This window comes from Microcaecilia unicolor, chromosome 2, assembly GCF_901765095.1.
Source record: "Microcaecilia unicolor chromosome 2, aMicUni1.1, whole genome shotgun sequence".
NCBI classification, from domain to species: Eukaryota; Metazoa; Chordata; class Amphibia; order Gymnophiona; family Siphonopidae; genus Microcaecilia; species Microcaecilia unicolor.
The window spans coordinates 549,812,174-549,832,578 of NC_044032.1; the positions used below are offsets into that span (position 1 = coordinate 549,812,174).

General features: G+C 42.1%; 1 protein-coding gene across 1 annotated transcript in view; it reads right to left on the reverse strand.

Moving 5' to 3' along the window:
- The window catches only part of CORIN (corin, serine peptidase), a 346,959-nt gene that overhangs the window by 37,507 nt on the left and 289,047 nt on the right, over positions 1-20,405 (reverse strand). The window contains exon 17 of the mRNA XM_030191349.1: positions 16,719-16,841. Within this exon, the coding sequence (XP_030047209.1) occupies positions 16,719-16,841 (123 nt within the window). The remainder of the gene's footprint in view (positions 1-16,718; positions 16,842-20,405) is intronic.

Consider the following 20,405-nt stretch of genomic DNA (forward strand, 5'->3'; position numbering starts at 1 on the left):
TGCCAGTCTCCGGCAGTGGCCCAAGTGCTCACTACTCCTGACTCCGTGACAGCTCTAAGCGCTATTCTAAAAAGACTGCTCAACTGAGAGCGCTCTTTTTAGAATAGCGTTCCATGCTGATTTTTTTATGGTGCCCATATTGGGCGCCATTTACAGAATCCAGGCCTTTATGCGCAAAAAATCATTCACTTTTGCTTCTAATCCACTCTGTTCTCAGATGTTTGGAGTTATTTTGAAGATGTCAAACATTTAGGAGTCCTTTTATTAAAGTGAACTAAGGGGCCCTTTTGCTAAGCTGCGGTAAAACAGGCCCTGCACTACTGTCGGCAGCCGTTTTTGCCGCATGCTGATGCCCTCTCTACGGCAGCGGGTAAAAAGGCCGAAAAAAGAAATGGCCATGTGGTAAGATTGCACTTACTGCGTGGCCATGCGGGGGAGGAGCACTTGCCACGGTAACTCCCTGCTGTGCGCTGGCGGTGGAACTATCGCTGGCACCTGCGTTGGGCCGGCGGTAGTTCCGCATTGCCGTATAGTAAGCCCATGGTGGGCTTACTGCTGCTTAATAAAAGGGCCCCTTAATGATACGATTCCCATAGGAATATAATGGGCATCTTATCATTTAGTGAATTCTAATCATTAGTGTATGCTAAAACCATTAGTGCACCTTAGTAAAAGGATCCCTCAATGCTCTGCTTTTGCCTGAATTAATGTTTTTTTTTTGTGCTTCTGAAAACTTGTGCTCTTTGCCCTACAGATCATTCCGTCATTGTTTCTGGATAAATAATCATCCAAAGGGAAAAAAAAGAGCATGATTAAATATATAGGAGTAGTTTTAGCATGTCAGAAACTGTCAAATTGAAATATAAAGATATTTGGGGAAGAAAAGAGAAACTTGGAATTCATTTACAATGTAGGAAACTCTTTTTTTCTTCATCACTGTGAAGTTGACCCAAGCCTCTCGCTAACATCTTATTTCACTTAACAAGTGTTTAGAACAAAATTCAGTCCTCCAATTTTGCTTTGTACTGTAGCATTAGCTCAGGTAGCTATTTCCAGTTCTGGAAAAGTGACAAGACCACAGGCCAGAAGTGGAAATGAAAGAAATCGTAAATGTAAGTCAGCTTCAGCCACTCAGTAATAAATGTGTGCAGGAAGTATTAGAAGCCATCTGGTAAATGGAAAGGTTGGAGTCCAGGAAAGCAGGCTGGTGATTTCTTTCCATTACATGTGATAATTTGATACACTGGAAGTTATAAGGTTGGGGATTTGCTGAACTGTCTGAGACTTCTGCAATCAACTGGAAACAATCAGTGCAGGAAGGGAAAGGGAACCCAATTAAGAGTCGGAATAGCAGCAAAACGAGAATGGAAAGTACTGCTTTGCCAAACTAATACTAGAGCTTGGCTTCCCATACCTGTCCTAGGAGATCCCAAAACTAGTTCAATTTCTAGGATATGCACACTGAGATAAATCTATATTCATTGGACACCCTGAAAACTGGACAGATCTGGGAAAATCTATGGTACAGCGCCAAAGACTGCATATCTAATGAATGCATGAAATTACAATTAAATGGATTATTCATTGCAAATTTGCATATAGTAGTGTCTTTCCTATGGTAGTTCAGTTTAAAACACAGAAATTAGGGGGGGGGGGGGGGGATATTGAAAGTGATTAACTGACCAGAGGCCCAGATGCACTAAACTTCCCGCAATTACCTCTTACCATACTGATCCTCATTGCCGCTCACCGATTTTTAAAAAGCTGGGCATGCACGAAGAAAATCACATGCAAATGAGCTGCTCACTGTTAGCTCATTTGCATGCAATTTCCTCCATGGGGGGGGGGGGGGGGGAGCCAGTTGGGCAGCTAAGTATGCACAGAGCAGCCAAGCTGCATGTATGAAAGCCTTTTTATTTTGTTTTGGGTTTTGTTTTTTCCCCCGCTCTTTCTCCCGGTGCCTCAGTGCTGGTTTGGTCTCTCCTCCTGGGATCCCTCGTCTTCTCTTCGCTCCTCCAGCAGGGAGCCTCCCAGTGCCCCCGATCATAGGTGTGCTTCTGCTGAGCCAGCTCTTGCTACAGCCTCTACAGGTTCCCCTTGCATTGCCGTTTCTATGTCCTGCATGGGTCCCACATGCTGCTCCCTGCTGGGCACCTGAGCCCACACCCCGGGCCAGGGAGATCGGGATCTCTCCTCTTCCCTACCTCTTCTCTCTGCACCGGCAGCCCCGACACCGCAGAAAACTTTTTCTATTACGAGCTGGCATTTCCGCTTTCGAGCCTGATCATTTTTCTTTCTGCTTTTGGATCATCGGGCCACCCACTCCAGAAAAACCAGCACAGAAAGGGAGGGCCAGGTGGGGCTTTGTGCTAGACTGGAAGCACTGCGGGCAGGCAGTTCAGCATGGGTCCGGATCTTCAAAGCACTGATGGGCTGGGTTCTTCCCTCCACCCCTTCCCTCCACTGTTTCAGCTGTCATTCTAGGGAGTACCGGCAGGTCCTGACCACCCGTTAAATTTTCCACAGTATAGGTAGAAGCTGCTTCTGTGCATCATGGGAAAATGGCTGTGCATCGCTTTGCATGCATATTTGTATAGTAATTAGCTCATTATAACAGCTTTGCATACAATTTTCATTTGCTGCTACTGTGACAGGAAAAGAGCTTGGAGAACCCTTTACTTTTTGCTTGCTAAACTGGCTAGAACCAGTGTAAAAACCACGTTGCTGGCTCATTAGGTTTTGTGCATCTGGGCCAGAAATGACTCCTAGCCAGCTAAATTCACTTGTTTGGAGCAAGCAGCACTTAACTGGATAGTGCTACCGAAAATGTTCGGTTAACATCCAACATGAAATCGGCCATTTGGGGGGGGGGGGTGTGTTCTGGGGTGGAGTTGCACTTGGTCAGTTAAGTGCTGATATTCAGTGCTTAACCAGCCAAGGTAACTGAATAAACAGGACCACATAAAAGTCAGTCCTATCTTTATGTGGTGCCCCATAGCCGGTTAACTGTTGAATATTGTACTTAACCGGCTATGTTTTTGCTGGCTCCGTTTACCTGAAAATTCAATGGCCCAACACTGAATTTCTGGAGATAATGCCAGCAGTGGTCAGCAAAAGGTTGATCACCTCCGGCCAAATATTGGGCCCCATATTAATAAATTAAAACAAAACAAAGGAGAATATAAGATGATGCCTTTTTATTGGACCAGCTTTTGGAACTGTAAGCTCCTTCCTCAGGCAGGAAATAATGAACAAAAGATGGTGATATTAAAATATATATAAGTAAATCATAAAACAATTCCAATTAAGAGGTAAAAGGGGATCAGGAGGCGGGAGAGATATGGATTGATGATAAGAAAGTGACAGGAGTAGACTTTCTTCTTATAAGTTTTCAAAGAATCTGATCAGCAGTGACTTCCATTTCTGAATTATTTTACAGTTTTCTCCTACTACCCTGATCATGAGGTCATTGATGCATTGCTTTGGTCCTGAGACATGCTCCCTCACAGAGGTGTCATCTTGCTCTGCGTTGTAGTATCTGATGTGATATCAATATTAATTAATTTTTATCTTTAACATCTGCTTCGTCTCCCTAACATAGCATCCTTCTTCATCTTTTCAGCATTAAATAATACATATTTGAAAACGAGTATGAGTGGGATCCTTTTTTTATATTAAATGTTTTTCCCATGTGGGTAACTAGGGTCCTATGATATGTGCTGGCACAGTTTGCTGTTTGGTACATTACAGGGACTTGTGTGTCTCTCTCTCTTTTTTAAAGCGTTTTCATTGTTTTTGGTGATTTTCAATCATTTTTGCTTCAATCAGGTAATTAGAAAGTCAGTATTGTTGGATTATTTGTAGTAAATAATTAGCAGATTTTAGTACACACAGCTTCAGCTTTAGAAATGTTAATTTCTTTCTTCATCTCTCTCTCATTCACCCCTGAATAATTCACTGCTGAGTCACTTTAAAGTTGAAGTAACAAAACATCTGTTTACTCACAGTTTGTAGTTAGATTATAATCAGACAGGCTTATATATACATATTACTATACATTTGTATTATCAGCTCCTTCCATGTGCTTAGATGGTAATGGATGCTCACACCACCATAGATCCTCTCAGGTTAGGAGAGATCATGAGCTCCATGTGCTCCATGTGCTTCATCTGCTGCATCTAACCCCCACAGGAAGTTGCATAGCTGTGTGACCTCTCTAAACAATTCACATCAGAGGTCACAGAGTAATCACAGAGAAATAATAGGTGACAGGCAATGCATGTAAAATACAATTACATTCCAACAAACCCCTTCTCATGCATAACTGTCATGCAATTATTTATTCATACAAAGTCCAAGCTTTATACGCAGATTCACAAAATGTTCTCTGGGTAACGGTTTGGTCATGATGTCAGCTGTCATCTCACTGGTGTGACAATAGTGTAGACTGATGACCCCTTCTTTCGCCAACTCTCGCACGTTGTGGTATTTCGTTGCGATGTGCTTGGTGCGTGACTGAACCTTGTCATTCTGTGACAGTCGGATGCAGCTCTGATTATCTTCCATTATCTGGATTGGTCTCTTTTCAGCTATTCCAAAATCCAGCAAAAGTTTTTCAATCCATATCAGTTCTCTGCACGCTTCCGATACGGCCACATATTCAGCTTCTGTAGAAGACAAACTCACAATACTTTGTTTATGACTGGCCCATGAAATTTGTACATTTCCATACATAAACACATATCCACTTGTGGATTTATAATCAGAATGATCCCCTGCCCAATCTGAATCACAGTAACATATTAGTTTTGGATTACTATTGGCTGAAATCTTTAATTTACAATCAATGGTACCCTTTAAATACCTTACCATCCTTTTAACTGCAGTCCAATCTGATTTGGTAGGTGAGCTGACCCTTCTGCTCAAAATTCCTACTGCATTTGCTATATCAGCCCTGTATGTGGTAGCTAGATATAAAAGCTTACCTATGGCTGATCTATATTGGATGTTATCTGGTAAAGGTTCTCTTACTGTTTCATCCTTCAGAAAATCAGTGATCATGGGAGTGCTTACAACTTGGGCATCTTGCATACCTAAACTTTCAATAAGCTCATTTATTTTCTGCTTCTGGCTTAGAAGATAAGAACCATCATTTTGTTTCTCAATTTCTATACCAAGATAGTATGACACATTACCAAGTTCTTTTATCTCAACATTTAGGTTTAAACACTTTACAATGTCCTTGTACTCTTGCTCACTTTTGCTTGCAATGAGCAGATCATCAACAAAAGCTAAAATGTATGCATATTGTCCATTTGTGCACCTAGTGTACAAACATTTATCTGCTTCACCTTGCTTAAATCCTAAACTTGTCAATATTTCATGCAATTTTTCATTCCAACATTTTGCACTTTGCTTTAATCCATAAAGACCTTTGTTTAATTTACACACTAGCTGTCTTTGTTTTGTATTTATGAAACCTGTTGGCTGTTCCATGTACAAGTCTTCAGTTATATCTCCGTGAAGAAACGCTGTTTTCACATCAATGTGTTTGACTTGCATGCCTTTTGAGACTGCAATGCTCAGAAGTGTTCTTATTGTCGTGTGTTTCACTACAGGTGCAAACACTTCATCAAAATCTTCTCCATATTTTTGAAGATATCCCTTTGCGACTAATCTGGCTTTATACCTTTCCACTTTTCCTTGTGCATTCCTTTTTAACTTGAATACCCATTTGCATCCTATAGCTTTCTTGCCAGGAGGTAATTTTGTAAGAATCCAAGTATTATTTTTATCCAATGCATCAATTTCTTCTTGTGCAGCTTTATGCCATTCAGCAGCTTCTTCTGCTGGCATTTTCTCAATCTCATCCCATGTTAAGGGCTCTTGAGCTTCTGCTGACTTTGTTAGGTAAGACAGTCTTGGGGGTGGAACACCTTTGTTTTCCCTGGATGAGCGTCTGACTACAGGTTGGTCTGACCTTTCCGCATCCTCTAAATCTGAGAGTCCTTCTCCAATTGATTCCCCTTCTCCAACTGTACTGTCTTCTTCAATGATCCTTTCTGTGTCTGCTTCCTCTGCCTGTTCCTCGTTAGATACAGATGAGTTGCTTTCAGACATCTGCCTTGGTATGGCATTTATATACACTGGCATGTCTATTATGGTTCTAGTTTCATATTCTGGATGATAAGGCTCATCTGGGATAATCCAGCCTTTATCAACCCTTTTGTTTTCATCAAAATATGTAACATGTCTTATGCCAACAATGCCAGTTTTCAGATTCAAAATTCTATATCCTTTGTGTCCTGGAGTATAGCCAACTAAAATGCCCCTTTCTGTTGTGGAATCCAGCTTATGCCTTCTTTGCTTTGGTACATGAGCATATGCTGTACTTCCAAATGTTCTTATGTGTGACAGGTTTGGCTTCCTACCATGCCATGTCTCATGTGGTGTGCGCTCAGCGCCTTTAGTTGGCATTCTGTTTTGTAGGTACACTGCTGTGAGAATGGCTTCCCCCCATAGTCTTTTAGGGAGATTGCTATCTGACAGCATACATCTGGTCATTTCCACAAGTGACCTAAATTTTCTCTCTGCAACAGAATTTTGCTCTGGTGTATAAGCTACTGTTGTGATATGCTGAATGCCTTCTTGTTCTAGAAATGTGCGCATGCTTTGTGAAGTGAACTCACCACCATTGTCGGTCTGAAGAACCTTTGGTTTTCTTTCAAATTTATTGCTCACCATGGCTACGTATTTCTTCAGCATGTCTGTGACTTGACTTTTTTCTTTCAGCAAATAGGCCACACAATATCTAGAGAAATCATCCAAGAATATTAGCACAAATCTGTTATTTCCCAATGATGGGATATTAAACGGTCCACATAAGTCACTGTGTATTAAGTCCAGCACTCTATTACTCCTATTTCCTGTGTATGCAGGAAATGAGGGTCTCACACCTTTTTGAGTAACACAGTCTATGCATTTCTCCATTTTACCAGCATCTGCACTTATCTGAATGCCGGTGGCCAGTTGCTTACTGTAAAGATCCTGGATCACCTTAGAATCACGATGTCCCAGGCGGCGATGCCAGATTTCCGGACTACATTTACCATCATTCTTCCTTACTTGCGCCATATGTGAGGCTTCACCTGAAATGCTCAGTTTATAAACATCATTATGCATAAAAGCTTCAGCATACACTTCATCATTTTTAGAGATTGTGCACTTACTGTTTTCAAAATGAATCACAAATCCCTTCTTATCTAATGTAGATACACTAAGCATATTGCAAACTGCTTGGGGAATATACAAGACATCACTTACAGGAATTTCTTTAACTTCATTAGACACTTTGCATTTTAAGAATCCAATACCTTTTGCTTGGATCTTAGCAGTCCCTGCGTTTGCAGTTTAAGAATACCTTCCTCTGGACACATTTCCTGAAAGAAATTCTTACAATTGGTTAAATGGCATGTGCTCCCTGAATCCAAAATCCAAGTACTTTCATTTGAATTATTATTTACCATAGTCAAAGATTTTTCTGCCATTAGAAAGCCCTTGTGTTTATCTTTGTCCTTCATACATTTCCTGGTTTGAAAATTCTTTAGTTCCATTGGCTTAGGTGAGCTAGAGGGAGTGTTTTGTGTTTCCTTACACCATTTAGATACATGTCCCTCCTTTCCACATGAGTAGCAAATCAGCTTGCCCTTGGGTGGAGTTTTCCCATAGCTCCGCCTTCCTCTGTTCTTTGCCAAGAAATTTGTTTCATTTCTCTCTGACTGACTTTGAGAACACATCTCCTCAGAATCATTTATTATGCATTCCTGCCTTAGTTTTGATGTTGCCTGTTCAAAAGATTGCCCTTCAATGGCCTCATTTACAGACCTAAAAACATCAAACTTCTTTGATAGTGAGGTAAAAAGAAATGCTCTTTTCAATGCATCACACATGGGAATTCCAGAAAGTTCTAGCTTTTGAAATGAAGACATAAGATGCATAATGTGATCATTACATTTACTTTTATCCCTTAATTTGGTTTCATTCAACTCTGCCAACCAAATTGGTTGCTGCTTTGCATATGTAGTTGCATACATAGTTCTCAGTTTATATAAAATGTCCTTTGGTGTATCTTTTCCCTCCACTAATATGGCTTGTTTCTCTGAGAGAGCTTCCAAAAGCATGCACTTCACATAATAGTTTGCATTGTCCCATTCAGCCATATTTTCAGCTGTTCTGTCTTGGTCTAAGCATATATCTAATCTTTTTGCTCGAAGGAGACATATGAATCTTAGTTCCCACTGCTGATAATTAAACTCAGTTAATTTTGGCACCTTGAGAGAATAGAAAAATGGTGAATTTCCTCCCTCAGCCATTTTCTTAGCCTTCTGTCTGCTGTGTGGGGGGAGAGAGAGACAGACTGAATCTTTCCTTTAAAACTTAAGAGAAAAATGTGGCCTTTTTTTTCTGCCTGGTAATATTTCTCTTCTTTTTCAATTCCTGGACCCTGGGCCCATAACCCTTTTGTTGGATTATTTGTAGTAAATAATTAGCAGATTTTAGTACACACAGCTTCAGCTTTAGAAATGTTAATTTCTTTCTTCATCTCTCTCTCATTCACCCCTGAATAATTCACTGCTGAGTCACTTTAAAGTTGAAGTAACAAAACATCTGTTTACTCACAGTTTGTAGTTAGATTATAATCAGACAGGCTTATATATACATATTACTATACATTTGTATTATCAGCTCCTTCCATGTGCTTAGATGGTAATGGATGCTCACACCACCATAGATCCTCTCAGGTTAGGAGAGATCATGAGCTCCATGTGCTCCATGTGCTTCATCTGCTGCATCTAACCCCCACAGGAAGTTGCATAGCTGTGTGACCTCTCTAAACAATTCACATCAGAGGTCACAGAGTAATCACAGAGAAATAATAGGTGACAGGCAATGCATGTAAAATACAATTACATTCCAACAAGTATTGGTGGATCAGGGAATATCTTTCAGTGGTGACCATAGTTCTGTTATGACTTTTCTCTGTTTTTCCAGCTCTGGATTGTTTGTCACAACAAGGGAGACTCTCTCTGTGGTTTTTATTACTTTGCACTGCAATAGGTTTTCCTGTGTGTTTTAAGTGAAGAGACAACCTTCCTAGAGAGGATTTTGGGGTTGTAGTGTTTTTGTTTGAAGTACTCAATCAGGAGGTTGAGGAGTCCATCTCTGTCTTTTAGGTTTTGATGAATATTATGTATGTGCATTGTAAACCACTTAGAATTGTAGATTATGCGGTCTATAAACTTTATAAATAAATAGTGATGTATGGTTTGGCTACAAATTGTGAACAATTTTATATATGAAGGGTGGGAGCTGGAATTGTGAAGCTAGCTGCATATGTCAGCTGGTCATTTTGAATTTGATTGAAAGATGGGATGTACTAAAAGAATTGTGAAACTTTGAGAGTATCTTCTCCAAATCATAAAAATGTCATCTATCAATAATATTTGGAGGGCATAAGGGAGAAATTATAAACATGGGCTACTATTAAGATGGGTTATTTTACTGTTAACCCCAGATATTAGTAACTAGGTCTCATTGCATAAAATGGAACCTGTGCTAAAATAATAATAATAATAAAATTATTTATAACCCACATTAGGATGGGCTGGAAAGAGCTTTGACAACAATTACAGTTCTGGCCAGACTTTTACAGTCTGTGTCCCAGAAATGACAAGACAGATTGACTGGACTGGGCTTCGACAGAAAGTCCAGTAGTTGGAAGGTAAGGACAGGGCCGGGCAGACTTCTATGGTCTCTGTCCCAGAAATGCCAAAGAAAGACCATGATCAAGTATTTTATATATTCATTGTTGATTTGATCATGAATTGATATTGGGCAGACTGGATGGACCATTCAGATCTTTATCTGCCGTCATTTCTATGTTACTATCCAGCTCATAATCGAAAGTGATCACCGGCCATTTCCCGACACAAATCGGGAGATGGCCGGCGATCTCGGAAAAGCGGCGAAATTGGTATAATCGAAAGCTGCTTTTTTTGATAGCATTGCCGCTTTCCCGTCGCCTCGCTGGCGAAAGTTCAAAGGGGCGTGTCGGTGGTGAAGCAAAGGCGGGACATGGGCGGGTATGCGCGTGGCTACCAGATAGCCGGCTTTCGCCGATAATGGAAAAAAAATATGGTGCTAAGCAGAATTTCGCCGGGTTTACTTGGTCCTTTTATTTTCATGACCAAGCCTCAAAAAGGTGCCCAAACTGACCACATGACCACCGGAAGGAAGCAGAGATGACCTCCACGTACTCCCCCAATGGTCACTAACCCCCTCCCACCAAAAACCCCCCACTTTAAACACTTTTTTTTCCAGCCTGTATGCGAGCCTCAAATGCCGTACCCACCTCCTTGACAGCAGAATGTGTTCTGTCCTCCGACAGTCTTTTCCTGCTTGTGATGTGGCTCTGGGGTGAGTGTGACACCTTTTCTGTTATTTGCACTGCAGAGTTACATCAGCAATGCATTGTGGTGGGTGTAGGTATTGGTAGTTGGTAGGCTCTACTCCCCTGGTGCTTTCCTCCTGCTTACTGGGTCAGTGTGCCCTGTTTTGTTTCCTGTTGTAGTCCATGCGGTAGTGGCCATTTTTGTAAGCCAGTTTTAGTTCCCTTTCCTGTGTTACCCATGTTAGAGAACGTAGTTCTTACCTTGAATGGTGCTGAAAGAGGGCATTGTACACCATTGTGCCAGCTCTGACCTACTGCTAATCTTAGTACCAGGGGACTCTTTGCCAGTGGGGCACAACCTCTGATCTGCAGTTAACTGTGGGTAAACGTGCTTATTCAAATAAAGGACTTTTTCAAAGAGATTAGTCTTCAGGTATTAAGTTATGCAGCAGCAATAAGTCCTAGAGGCTTTATGCAGGTCCCTGGAGCAGTTTTAGTGGGTGCAGTACATTTGTGGATAGTGGGTTTTTTGGGGGGGTTGGGGGGCTCAGCTCCCAAAGTAAGGGAGCTATGCAAGTGGGAGCTTTTCTGAAGTCCTCCGCAGTGACCCCTAGGGAACCCGGTTGGTGTCCTGCCATGTCAGGGGGGCCAGTGCACTAAAAATGCTGGCTCCTCCCATGGCCAAATGCCTTGGATTTGGCCGGGGTTTGAGATGGCCGACATAACATTCCATTATCGCTAAAAAATGAAGCCGGCCATCTCAAACCCCAGCCAAATCTAAGGCATTTGGCTGGCCGGAACCGTATTATCAAAACAAAAGATGGCCGGCCATCTTTTTCGAAAATACAGGTCTGGCCAGCTGTTTGCGGCACCGCCAAAATACATCGCCGGCCATGTATTTCGCCAGCGGCTTTCGATTATTCCCCTCTATGTTAGTAATCCAGAACTAGAAAACATCTTCCTCTATTTCTGGAGGATTAATCACTAAAAGAAATATTTCATGTCACTCCCCCCCCCCCCCCCCCCCCCCCCCAATTCTAACCTTCTACCAACCACCTAACCTGAAACAAAAACTTATTAGGAGTAAACTTCAAACAGAACCCAAAATAGCAGAAAATGACACAAAACATTACAAGACACCACACTGTAAGTTATGCCTGCATAAGTCAGAGGACTTTACAGCTATCTACATCGGAAAGCCAATTAAAATAAAAGGCTCAGATTAACGCTTCTCTATAAATATAGCATATATGATCCAATGCAAAAAAAAAAATGTGATAAGAGATATTACTTTAGAGAAACAAGCCAAAAATTGAGGATGTGTATCAATCTTCATAGATATAAACTATTAAAGAACAGAATAGAACAGGTGAGCATTTATCAAAGGAAGATGGCTTCCAAAGGACCTTACCAAAAAAAAAAAGTGCTTACAAACGTTAGGAGCACAAAGGAACAGAAAACCATAGACCCCCCATGCTCAGAAGCAAATGCCAGCACTAGAGGCCATTAGCCCTGGACTAGCACCCACATTTGATCCCACAGAATGCTCAGAGCTGACGAGTGCGTCAAACAATGAGCTCACTGGCTCTGTGCACATGATCATGCAAATGAGGGCCTCCTGCATTCCTCCCCAATGCTCAGCAGGCAGCATGCAAAACAAGGGCGCTCCTCCCATGGCAAACCCTATCCAAGCTCAGATCTGGCATTACGGTTGTGCCAAGCAGGGAAGGAATAGGTAGACCAGTACTGCTGGCTGTCACTAGCCTTGGTGGTCCAATGGACCCCAGTCCCCCCATCCCCCCCCAAAGACATGAGGGCCTGGTGGTCTAGTGGCTGCAGTAGAAATGGCTTTAGTATACAGAAAAGACCCACATAAGGGCATGCTAAGGCCACTTTCTGTTGCAGCTTTGTAAAAGGACTCCTTATGACCTTAGTACATAAGAACCCTCATTTATCAGAGATGCTTCCAAGGCAGTGTTACAATGAGGAGTACAGTCCCACACAAGCGTTTGTATTTTCCAAACTATGTGGAAGAAGAACTCTGAGGAAAAGGAGACATAAGTGTCTGCAGATACTTTTTGTTTCGGCAGTTTTCAGTATGAATTTACATGTGTACTTTCTCTTTGAAAATACTGGTACAAAATCAACGGGTAAAACGTATTCACCAGCCTTGCTGCAGTATGAAAATGAAAAGTACTCTCGAAAGTGGTGAAACCAAGACTTTTTAAGAAGTCCAAGAGGTGTTCAAAATTTTAAAGAACTTAAGAACATAAGATTAGCCATACTGGGTCAGACCAATGGTCCATCTAGCCCAGTATCCTGTTTTCCAAACAGTGGCCAAGCCAGGTCACAAGTATCTGGCAGCAACCTAAATCGTAGCAATACTCTATACTATAAATCCAAGGGCAAGCAGTTGCTTCCCATGTCTGTCTCAATAGCAGACTATGAACTTTTCCTCCAGGAATTTGTCCAAATCTTTTTTTAAACCCAGATACGCTAATTGCTGTTACCACCTCCTCCGGCAAAGAGTTCCAGAGCTTAACTTAAGTTGCACATCTATGCACAGAATTTGCCAGCTGTGATCACTGAAATAACTTGCAGTGGGCAGAGTCAAATGTAATTTGGTGCAAATCTTCCTTGTAGCTATAAGCTTAGAGCTCTTCCGTGCTCATACATCATTCAGAAGACAAAAATTCATCTTTTGTAGCACAGAAGAAAATAATCATTTAACATGCATCAAAGATGGAACATTTTGGCAGCCTCTCTTTTTAATTTTAGTTTAATCAATTCGTAGTAAGAGTTCAGGGACTGGAAAAATCATCAGGAAGATATGGATGTTAAGTTACATGGAAATGACTCTAAATTACTAAAACATTTCTAGAAATGAATTTCTGGAACACAGGAATCAAGAACACATCAAGGTTCTTTTCAATGTAAAACACGATGAGATTGTATAAGGGTAAGGGGTAAGGATAAAAGAATTTAATATACCACCTTATTGTGCTACAATATGCTTTAACTAGCCATTAAGCCCGTTAAAACGGGCAAGATTTGTGTTTTGCAAAATGTAATAATTCTCACCTCCATCTATCCATGTCCAGCAAACCTCCTCTCTCCCCTGCCCTCCCCTCCCCCGATCCATGTCCAGCAACCCTGCTCTCTCCCCTGTACTCCCCCCCCCCATGTCCAGCAGCCCTCCTGTATCCCCTGGCCTCCCCCCGTCCACCAACCATCCTCTCTCCCCTGCACTCCCCCCATATCCAGCAACCCTCCTCTTTCCCTTGCCCCCCCCCCCCCGTCCACAACCCTGCTCTCTCCCATGCCCTCCCCCCATGTCCAGCAACCGTCCTCTCTCTCCTGCCCTCCCCCATATCCAGCAACCTTCCTCTCTCCCCTGCCCTGCCCTCCACTCCCCTCCATCGATCCATGTCCAGCAACCCTGCCCTCCCCCGCATGTCCAGCAGCCCTCCTGTCTCCCCAGGCCTCACTCCGTCCACCGACCCTCCTCTCTCCCCTGCCCTCCCCCCATATCCAGCAACCCTCCTCTTTCCTTTGGCCTCCCCCCCTGCTCTCTCCCCTGCCCTCCCCCCATGTCCAGCAACTCTCCTCTCTGCCCTGCTCTCTCCCCATGTCCAGCAACCCTCCTCTCTCCCCCTTCCCTCCCCCCATGTCCAGCCACCCTCCTCGCTGCCGCTCCCTCCCCCCTCCGTGCCGAGCCCCCTGCACTGACATGAGAGTGCCTCTCACCTCCATGTGAAAGCGCTACAGGCAGCAGCAGGTCGCTCTGCTGCTGCCTGCAGCGCTTCCACACAGAGGTGAGAGGCGCTGTCATGTCAGTGCAGGGGGCCCGATATGGAGGAGGGCGGGAGCGGCGGCAGTAATGACGTTGGTTGAGGGGGGGTGGAGGTTGGTGCACCAGCGATGTTGCTTCGTCTCCAGGCTCCAGCGGCAGGCGGCAGCGGCAGCGGCCGTTTCCCTCTCTGTTCCGCCCACTGACGTCATCACGTCTTGACGCGAGGGCAGGACAGAGAGGGAAGTCTCTACTGCGCATTTGCGGGTGAGTCGGTCACTTGTCATTTATATGTTTGATACTGTAAAATAGCAGCATTGTCACAACACAGACTGTTTTTTTGCTATCAGTGGTTATGAGATCTACTATTTCAGTTTGCAAGTTTAGATGCTGTGGTTGTATGACTAAGTTTTTTGTTGTTGTTGACATTTTGACATTATTATGACACTTTTGAATAACTAATACATGGGTTAGCTCCAAGCTATCTGTCTAATTTATCTCTATTGAAAGGTCCTCAATCAAGAAATAACCTTTTGCTTCTTTTTCTGTCAACAAATAAAATATGATTTAAATGATTTTTATTGCATCTTTTGTCTATCAAGCAGTAAAATTTAGAATTCTCTACCTTTGTCATTAAGAACAGAATCCTATTATGTAAGACTAAGGGTTTCTTTTACTAAGCTGTGCTAGTGATTCCCGCATGGCAAATGAGAGGAAACCCTTAGGAACTGAATTGGCTTCTTCTCGTTTGTTGCGCTAGATTCGCTTAGCGTAAGAGGTCCTTAGGAAACTATTAAAATCCTACCTATTTAAGAAATTCTTAAAGATTTATTTGATTACACTTTATTATTGCACAGTTAGGGATGATTTTTCTCCTTTTTAAAATAATTTGTATTGTAATGCGCACTACGCTTTTGGGCAAGTAGCAAAATAGAAGTTCTCGGATTGTATTGAATTGTTTAGGATGGCAATTGCCATTCCATACAAATTTCCCCCTCTATGCCTTTTTTAAGCATGAAAGTCATTTAAGTTTTGCTTCTATACATTGATTCCATCCTCTTGATATGTAGGTATCCTTTGTGTTTGTCCCATGCTTTTTTGAATCTCTTTGCTACTACCACTTCCAGGCAGCTACCAGCCTTTCCATAAAAGGGAAAGGGAAATGGGACTTGATATACCGCCTTTCTGAGTGTTTGCAACTACATTCAAAGCAGTTTACATATATTCAGGTACTTATTTTGTACCAGGGGCAATGGAGGGTTAAGTGACTTGCCCAGAGCCACAAGGAGCTGCAGTGGGAATCGAACTCAGTTCCCCAGGATCAAAGTCCACAGATATTGTGTATAAACTTACTTCCTTCCAATTTCATTTAATGTCACCGAGGGCCCTGTTTACAAAGGTTTGCTAGCGTTTTTAGTATGTGCTAACCATGTAGATAGTGCAAGCTTACCATGTAGATGCCCATAGCATTGCTATGGGCATCTACACAATTAGCGCGCGCTAAAAATGCTAGAGTGCCTTTGTAAACAGGGCCCCTAATTATTGTGAGGGGCGTTTTTGAAAAGTCATCTGTCAGAATTGGGATGTCCTCCTTATAACATCCAAAGAAGTCTTTCTCACAGCCAATTTTAAATGAGAAAAACATCCAGATTTTCTGTTTGAAAATGGCTGTGAGATGGATGTTTTTGTGCTGAGAACAGCCAAAATGAATAGCCATGTTCCAAAATGAAATGTCCAATGTATGAACGGCAAAAAAAACAGGGATAGGACATCTGTCTGGCATTATTTTGAGAAATGGCCACACAGACATCTAGGCAGTGCAGAGGGGTAACCTAGTGGTTAGTGTAAAAGATTTTAAACCAACAGACTCTGGTTCAAATCTCACTTTAACTCTTTTGTTTTGTAATTGTGAACCCTCCAGGTACAGAAAATTGCCTACTGTACCTGAATGTACACCACTTCAATAGCCTTCAGGCTTGCAGGTGGCTCATATACAACAGGTATATTTCTGTTTCTGGAGAGCTCACAATTAAAAAGAAAATTGAATTAAAGTAAGATTTGAACAAGGGTCCCTTGGTTAAAAGTCCCCTGCACTAACCATTAGGCTACTCCTCACACTTGCTGCCTGCTTTTGTCAGAATGCCTGTAATATCTGAAGCTATCATAGAGTCTGGTTTTCCCAGGGCCGCTGAGAGGGGGGGCAGGGGGGACAAAATTCCCACCTCCAACATGCTGCTAACATGCCCCCTTTTGATTTGGATGCACTGTAGATGAACTGCAAATAAAACATCTTATGAATGAGTTTCAAAAATAGCGATTTGGAAGTTTTGGGAAAACAAACGTCCAAATGCCACTTTGTGCCTCTTTTTGGACATTTTTCTGTTTCAAAAATGAGCCCATAGGCACCCTGTTATGAAATTCTTAATTCTGGTTCTTAGTACTTGAAATTGTCTTACATGCAATAGTGGTCCCACTTACCCCTTTACAAGAAGTTCATGAAATGTGGAAGCATTTTTGTTCTTCCAGTCCGAGTGCAGACGTAGCCAGTTCTGACGGTTTCGCTGGTCATGATCTTCTATGGTTTCTGTCATATATGGTCCCCTGAAATCAATGAACATTTTTGTAAATCCTAATGCAAAGCCATAACTGAGCTGTAGTACATAAGTATATAAGTACATAAGTATTGCCATACTGGGACAGACTGAAGGTCCATTGTGCCCAGCCTCCTGTTTCCACAGTGGCCAATCCATGTTACAAGTACCTGGCAAGATCCCAAAACAGTACAATACATTTTATGCTGCTTATCCTAGAAATACCTCACACACAATTCAGTCGAACACCAAAAGTAATGCAGTTAGTAAAGTATTGTATTTTTAGTTTTAAAGTAGGGAAGTCTCATAAGTCGCTAGGGTTTCTGTTTCTGTAATACCCCTGTTTTGTGACAGTTGTAATCATCGACTTACCCTACTACTACTACTACTACTACTTGACATTTCTAAAGCGCTACTAGAGTTACGCAGCGCTGTACAATTTAACATAGAAGGACAGTCCCTACCACCCTCCTTGGTCACTTTTAGTTGATTTTTGTTTTTTTCCTAGAAATAAGCAGTGGATTTTCCCCAAGTCCATTTTAGTAATGGCTTGTGGACTTTTCATTTAGGAAGCTAGCCAAACCTTTTTTAAACCCCACCAAGCTAACTGCTTTTACCACATTCTCTAGCAAAGAATTGCAGAGTTTAATTACACGTTGAGTGAAGAAAGGAGCTCTGATGTTGGTTGTGTCCAATCTATCCTATCTCCAAATTCACAGCTAAAAATATATTTTAGTGTTACAATTATACATCTCAGTTAGAAATAATTTGTAATGAGCCAAGGAATTAATATATATATATAGAAGTTCATGAATTCCATTCAAGTGTTTTGGCTCTTGCAGATCAAACCCTATTAACAATTTTCTACCTTGCTTCAGAATATATTCTGTCCCAAAATATAATGATTCCTGTGACAGACCGTAAAAAATCTTTCCATTCGGGGATGGAAAATTGGGGGGCGGGTGTCCTAAATAAATAAATAAATAACTTAATATGAAGAATATTTTGGAAAGGTGTTTTTAAAAGATTCAGAATGTCCCTATTCAACTAATTTTCTAAAGGGAAACAGAAGGTCCCATGAATAATATCTGTGTCTTAAAACATATACACTTTTCCCAAAAGGATTATTAGTGTTCTATATTTATGGGGGAACTTGGTTGCTTTTGTCAGTTTTGCAGGTTGACTGACAGCTGAGAAAAGAAAAGGTGACAGATATTTAGCTAGTATCTAACTTGTCAAAATCTCATTCATTTTAAGAAGCTTTTAATGACTGCTTTAGAGGAGTGAAGGAAGAAGAATGTTAATAACTTTTTCCAGAGGTATGAAAATGAATATGTTTAAAGGGAAAGGGGGAAAGGGGAGGAGACTTGATATACTGCCTTTCTGTGGTTACAGTCAAAGTGGTTTACATATTACAAAGGATCTATTCATTCTTTATAAAATCTTTCCAACATACTGTATGGGATGTTGCAAAAACTAAGTAAAAAGGGGTGGAGTGGGGAGGAATAACGCTCCAAGGGAGGGACAGAAAGTCATCAAATTTAACTTGCAGAATAAAACAAGAATATCATTGCAGAAAAATCTGAAAACCAGAAATATCAGGTCTGCATTTTATGAAAATGAACTTTCCTACTAAATTCCGTTTGATTTACCATGAGAGGCAACAAGAAGATATTGGGAACACTCATTTCAAGAGACCCTACCCCAACACCCTAAAGCAGTTTGGCTTGGAAAAAGAGGACAGCAGAGAGGAGAACCAAATAATTTGAGAGGGATGCTGTACCCCTTTTACAACACACACAAACAAACCAACCAACCAACCAACCAACCATCAATGCCCCTTCAAACCTCCCACATGCTTGCATTACATGCCTACTCTCTAAATAGCCCTGCAATATCTTCCCAACCCACACACCCTGCATAATCCCATACTGCAATTATTTTTGTTGAAGTCACAGAAACAGTTTTTGTTAAGAAAAATTTGGAGACACAATACATTCCTGATGCAAAAGCATTAATAATTATGAAAAATTAGCCAAAGAAATTACTTAATATAATAGATATCTATGATTTTTCTCTTCTTTCTGCAATCTCTCAGCAACTTTTAGATGTTTCTTTTGAGTACAGACCCTAAACTAAGCTGGCCATCATATGGTAGGAAATTCTGTGAGGGAAAAATTGGATTAGTAGGATCAGGAGTGGGCCTACCATTAGGCCATCTGAGGTGGGGACCTCAGGTGATACTCTTCAGAGTTCGCATTGCCTCCCACCCTTACTTCCCCAACCCCTTTCCAACAATTTACATTTTCTTTCTCATTTTCCAAAGGCAGTGGCAGTGATTCCAAGAGGCTGCTCTGCTGCCGGTCCCAGCCCCTTCTGTCCGCTGTGGCCTGCCTCTGAGGAAACAGGAAGTTACATCAGAGAGGTGGGCCGCAGTAGAGAGAAGGGGCTGGGACCAGTGGCAGGACAGCCTCTGGGAATCACTGCTGCCACCTCCTTTGAAAAAATAAGAAAGAAAAGGTAAATTGGTGGAAAGGGGGCTGAAGAAGGAATGGGGGAAGATGGCAGATCATGGCGGAAGGGTGGTGGTGGTGGCAGCAGCTCATTCCTCACCTCTGGAGTGGGGGCAGTGGTGGGGCAGCCATAGCGGACATGGCGCCTCATTCCATGCCTTGGGGGAGGGGTAGCAGCAGCAGCTCATTCCTCATCTCAGGTGGCAGATTGTCTTGGGCCATCCCTGAGTAGCATGGTCCCCTTCTCATGTTCTGAAAAAGGCTGGTTTAGGAAAGTTGTGCATTTCCTCTGCCCCACCACCATGTCGTGTGGGGGAAACAGCAAGATGTGAGATAGACAGTGAAGGAGATGACCTGGAATAGAGCACTCAACAATATTCCAAGACTACTAACTGCAGGCATAGGCTCATTCTTCACGCTCAAGACAGTTTGAGTAATTTTAACTAACCTCTGTCCTGATCGTAATATGTTAGTCATAAATCCCAGTTATTAATTAGTTAAAATTACTTCATCTTCTAATAACAGAATCCAAATGAAAAACTGATAGAAAAGAAATATCTGAAGCAAATTGTCAAAGAAGTAGAAAAGCATGTATTGCAAGAACCATGCCATTTCCTCCTACAAATCTAGTTTAGAAAGCATTCCTCGGCATTTTTTCCCCATTTATTTTAAAATTCAAAATGTTTATTTTTAGAAATCTAGGATCAGCCAAACACTACTCCAAGTTAGGTAGCGCATACAAGATAGTCCAACTCAGAATTCAAGACTAGTCATGACATGATCTAAACATAACTTTTCCATTTTCAAAACTACATTGATATTGTCCATGGAAACAGTACCCACAGAAAAGCAGGCACAAATCTCTGAGGGTAGTGTGTACTGAATTCGCTCTGAGGAAAGAGGGGAGATGAGCAGGGCCGTGCCTAGGGTCTCTGGCGCCCCCCTGCAGACTATCAGTTGGCGCCCCCCCCCCCCCCCCGCAGACTATCAGTTGGCGGCGGCGGCCCTCCCCCCCCCCCCCCCCCCCCCGTGAAAATGATTGCTCACCACTTGCCACATTG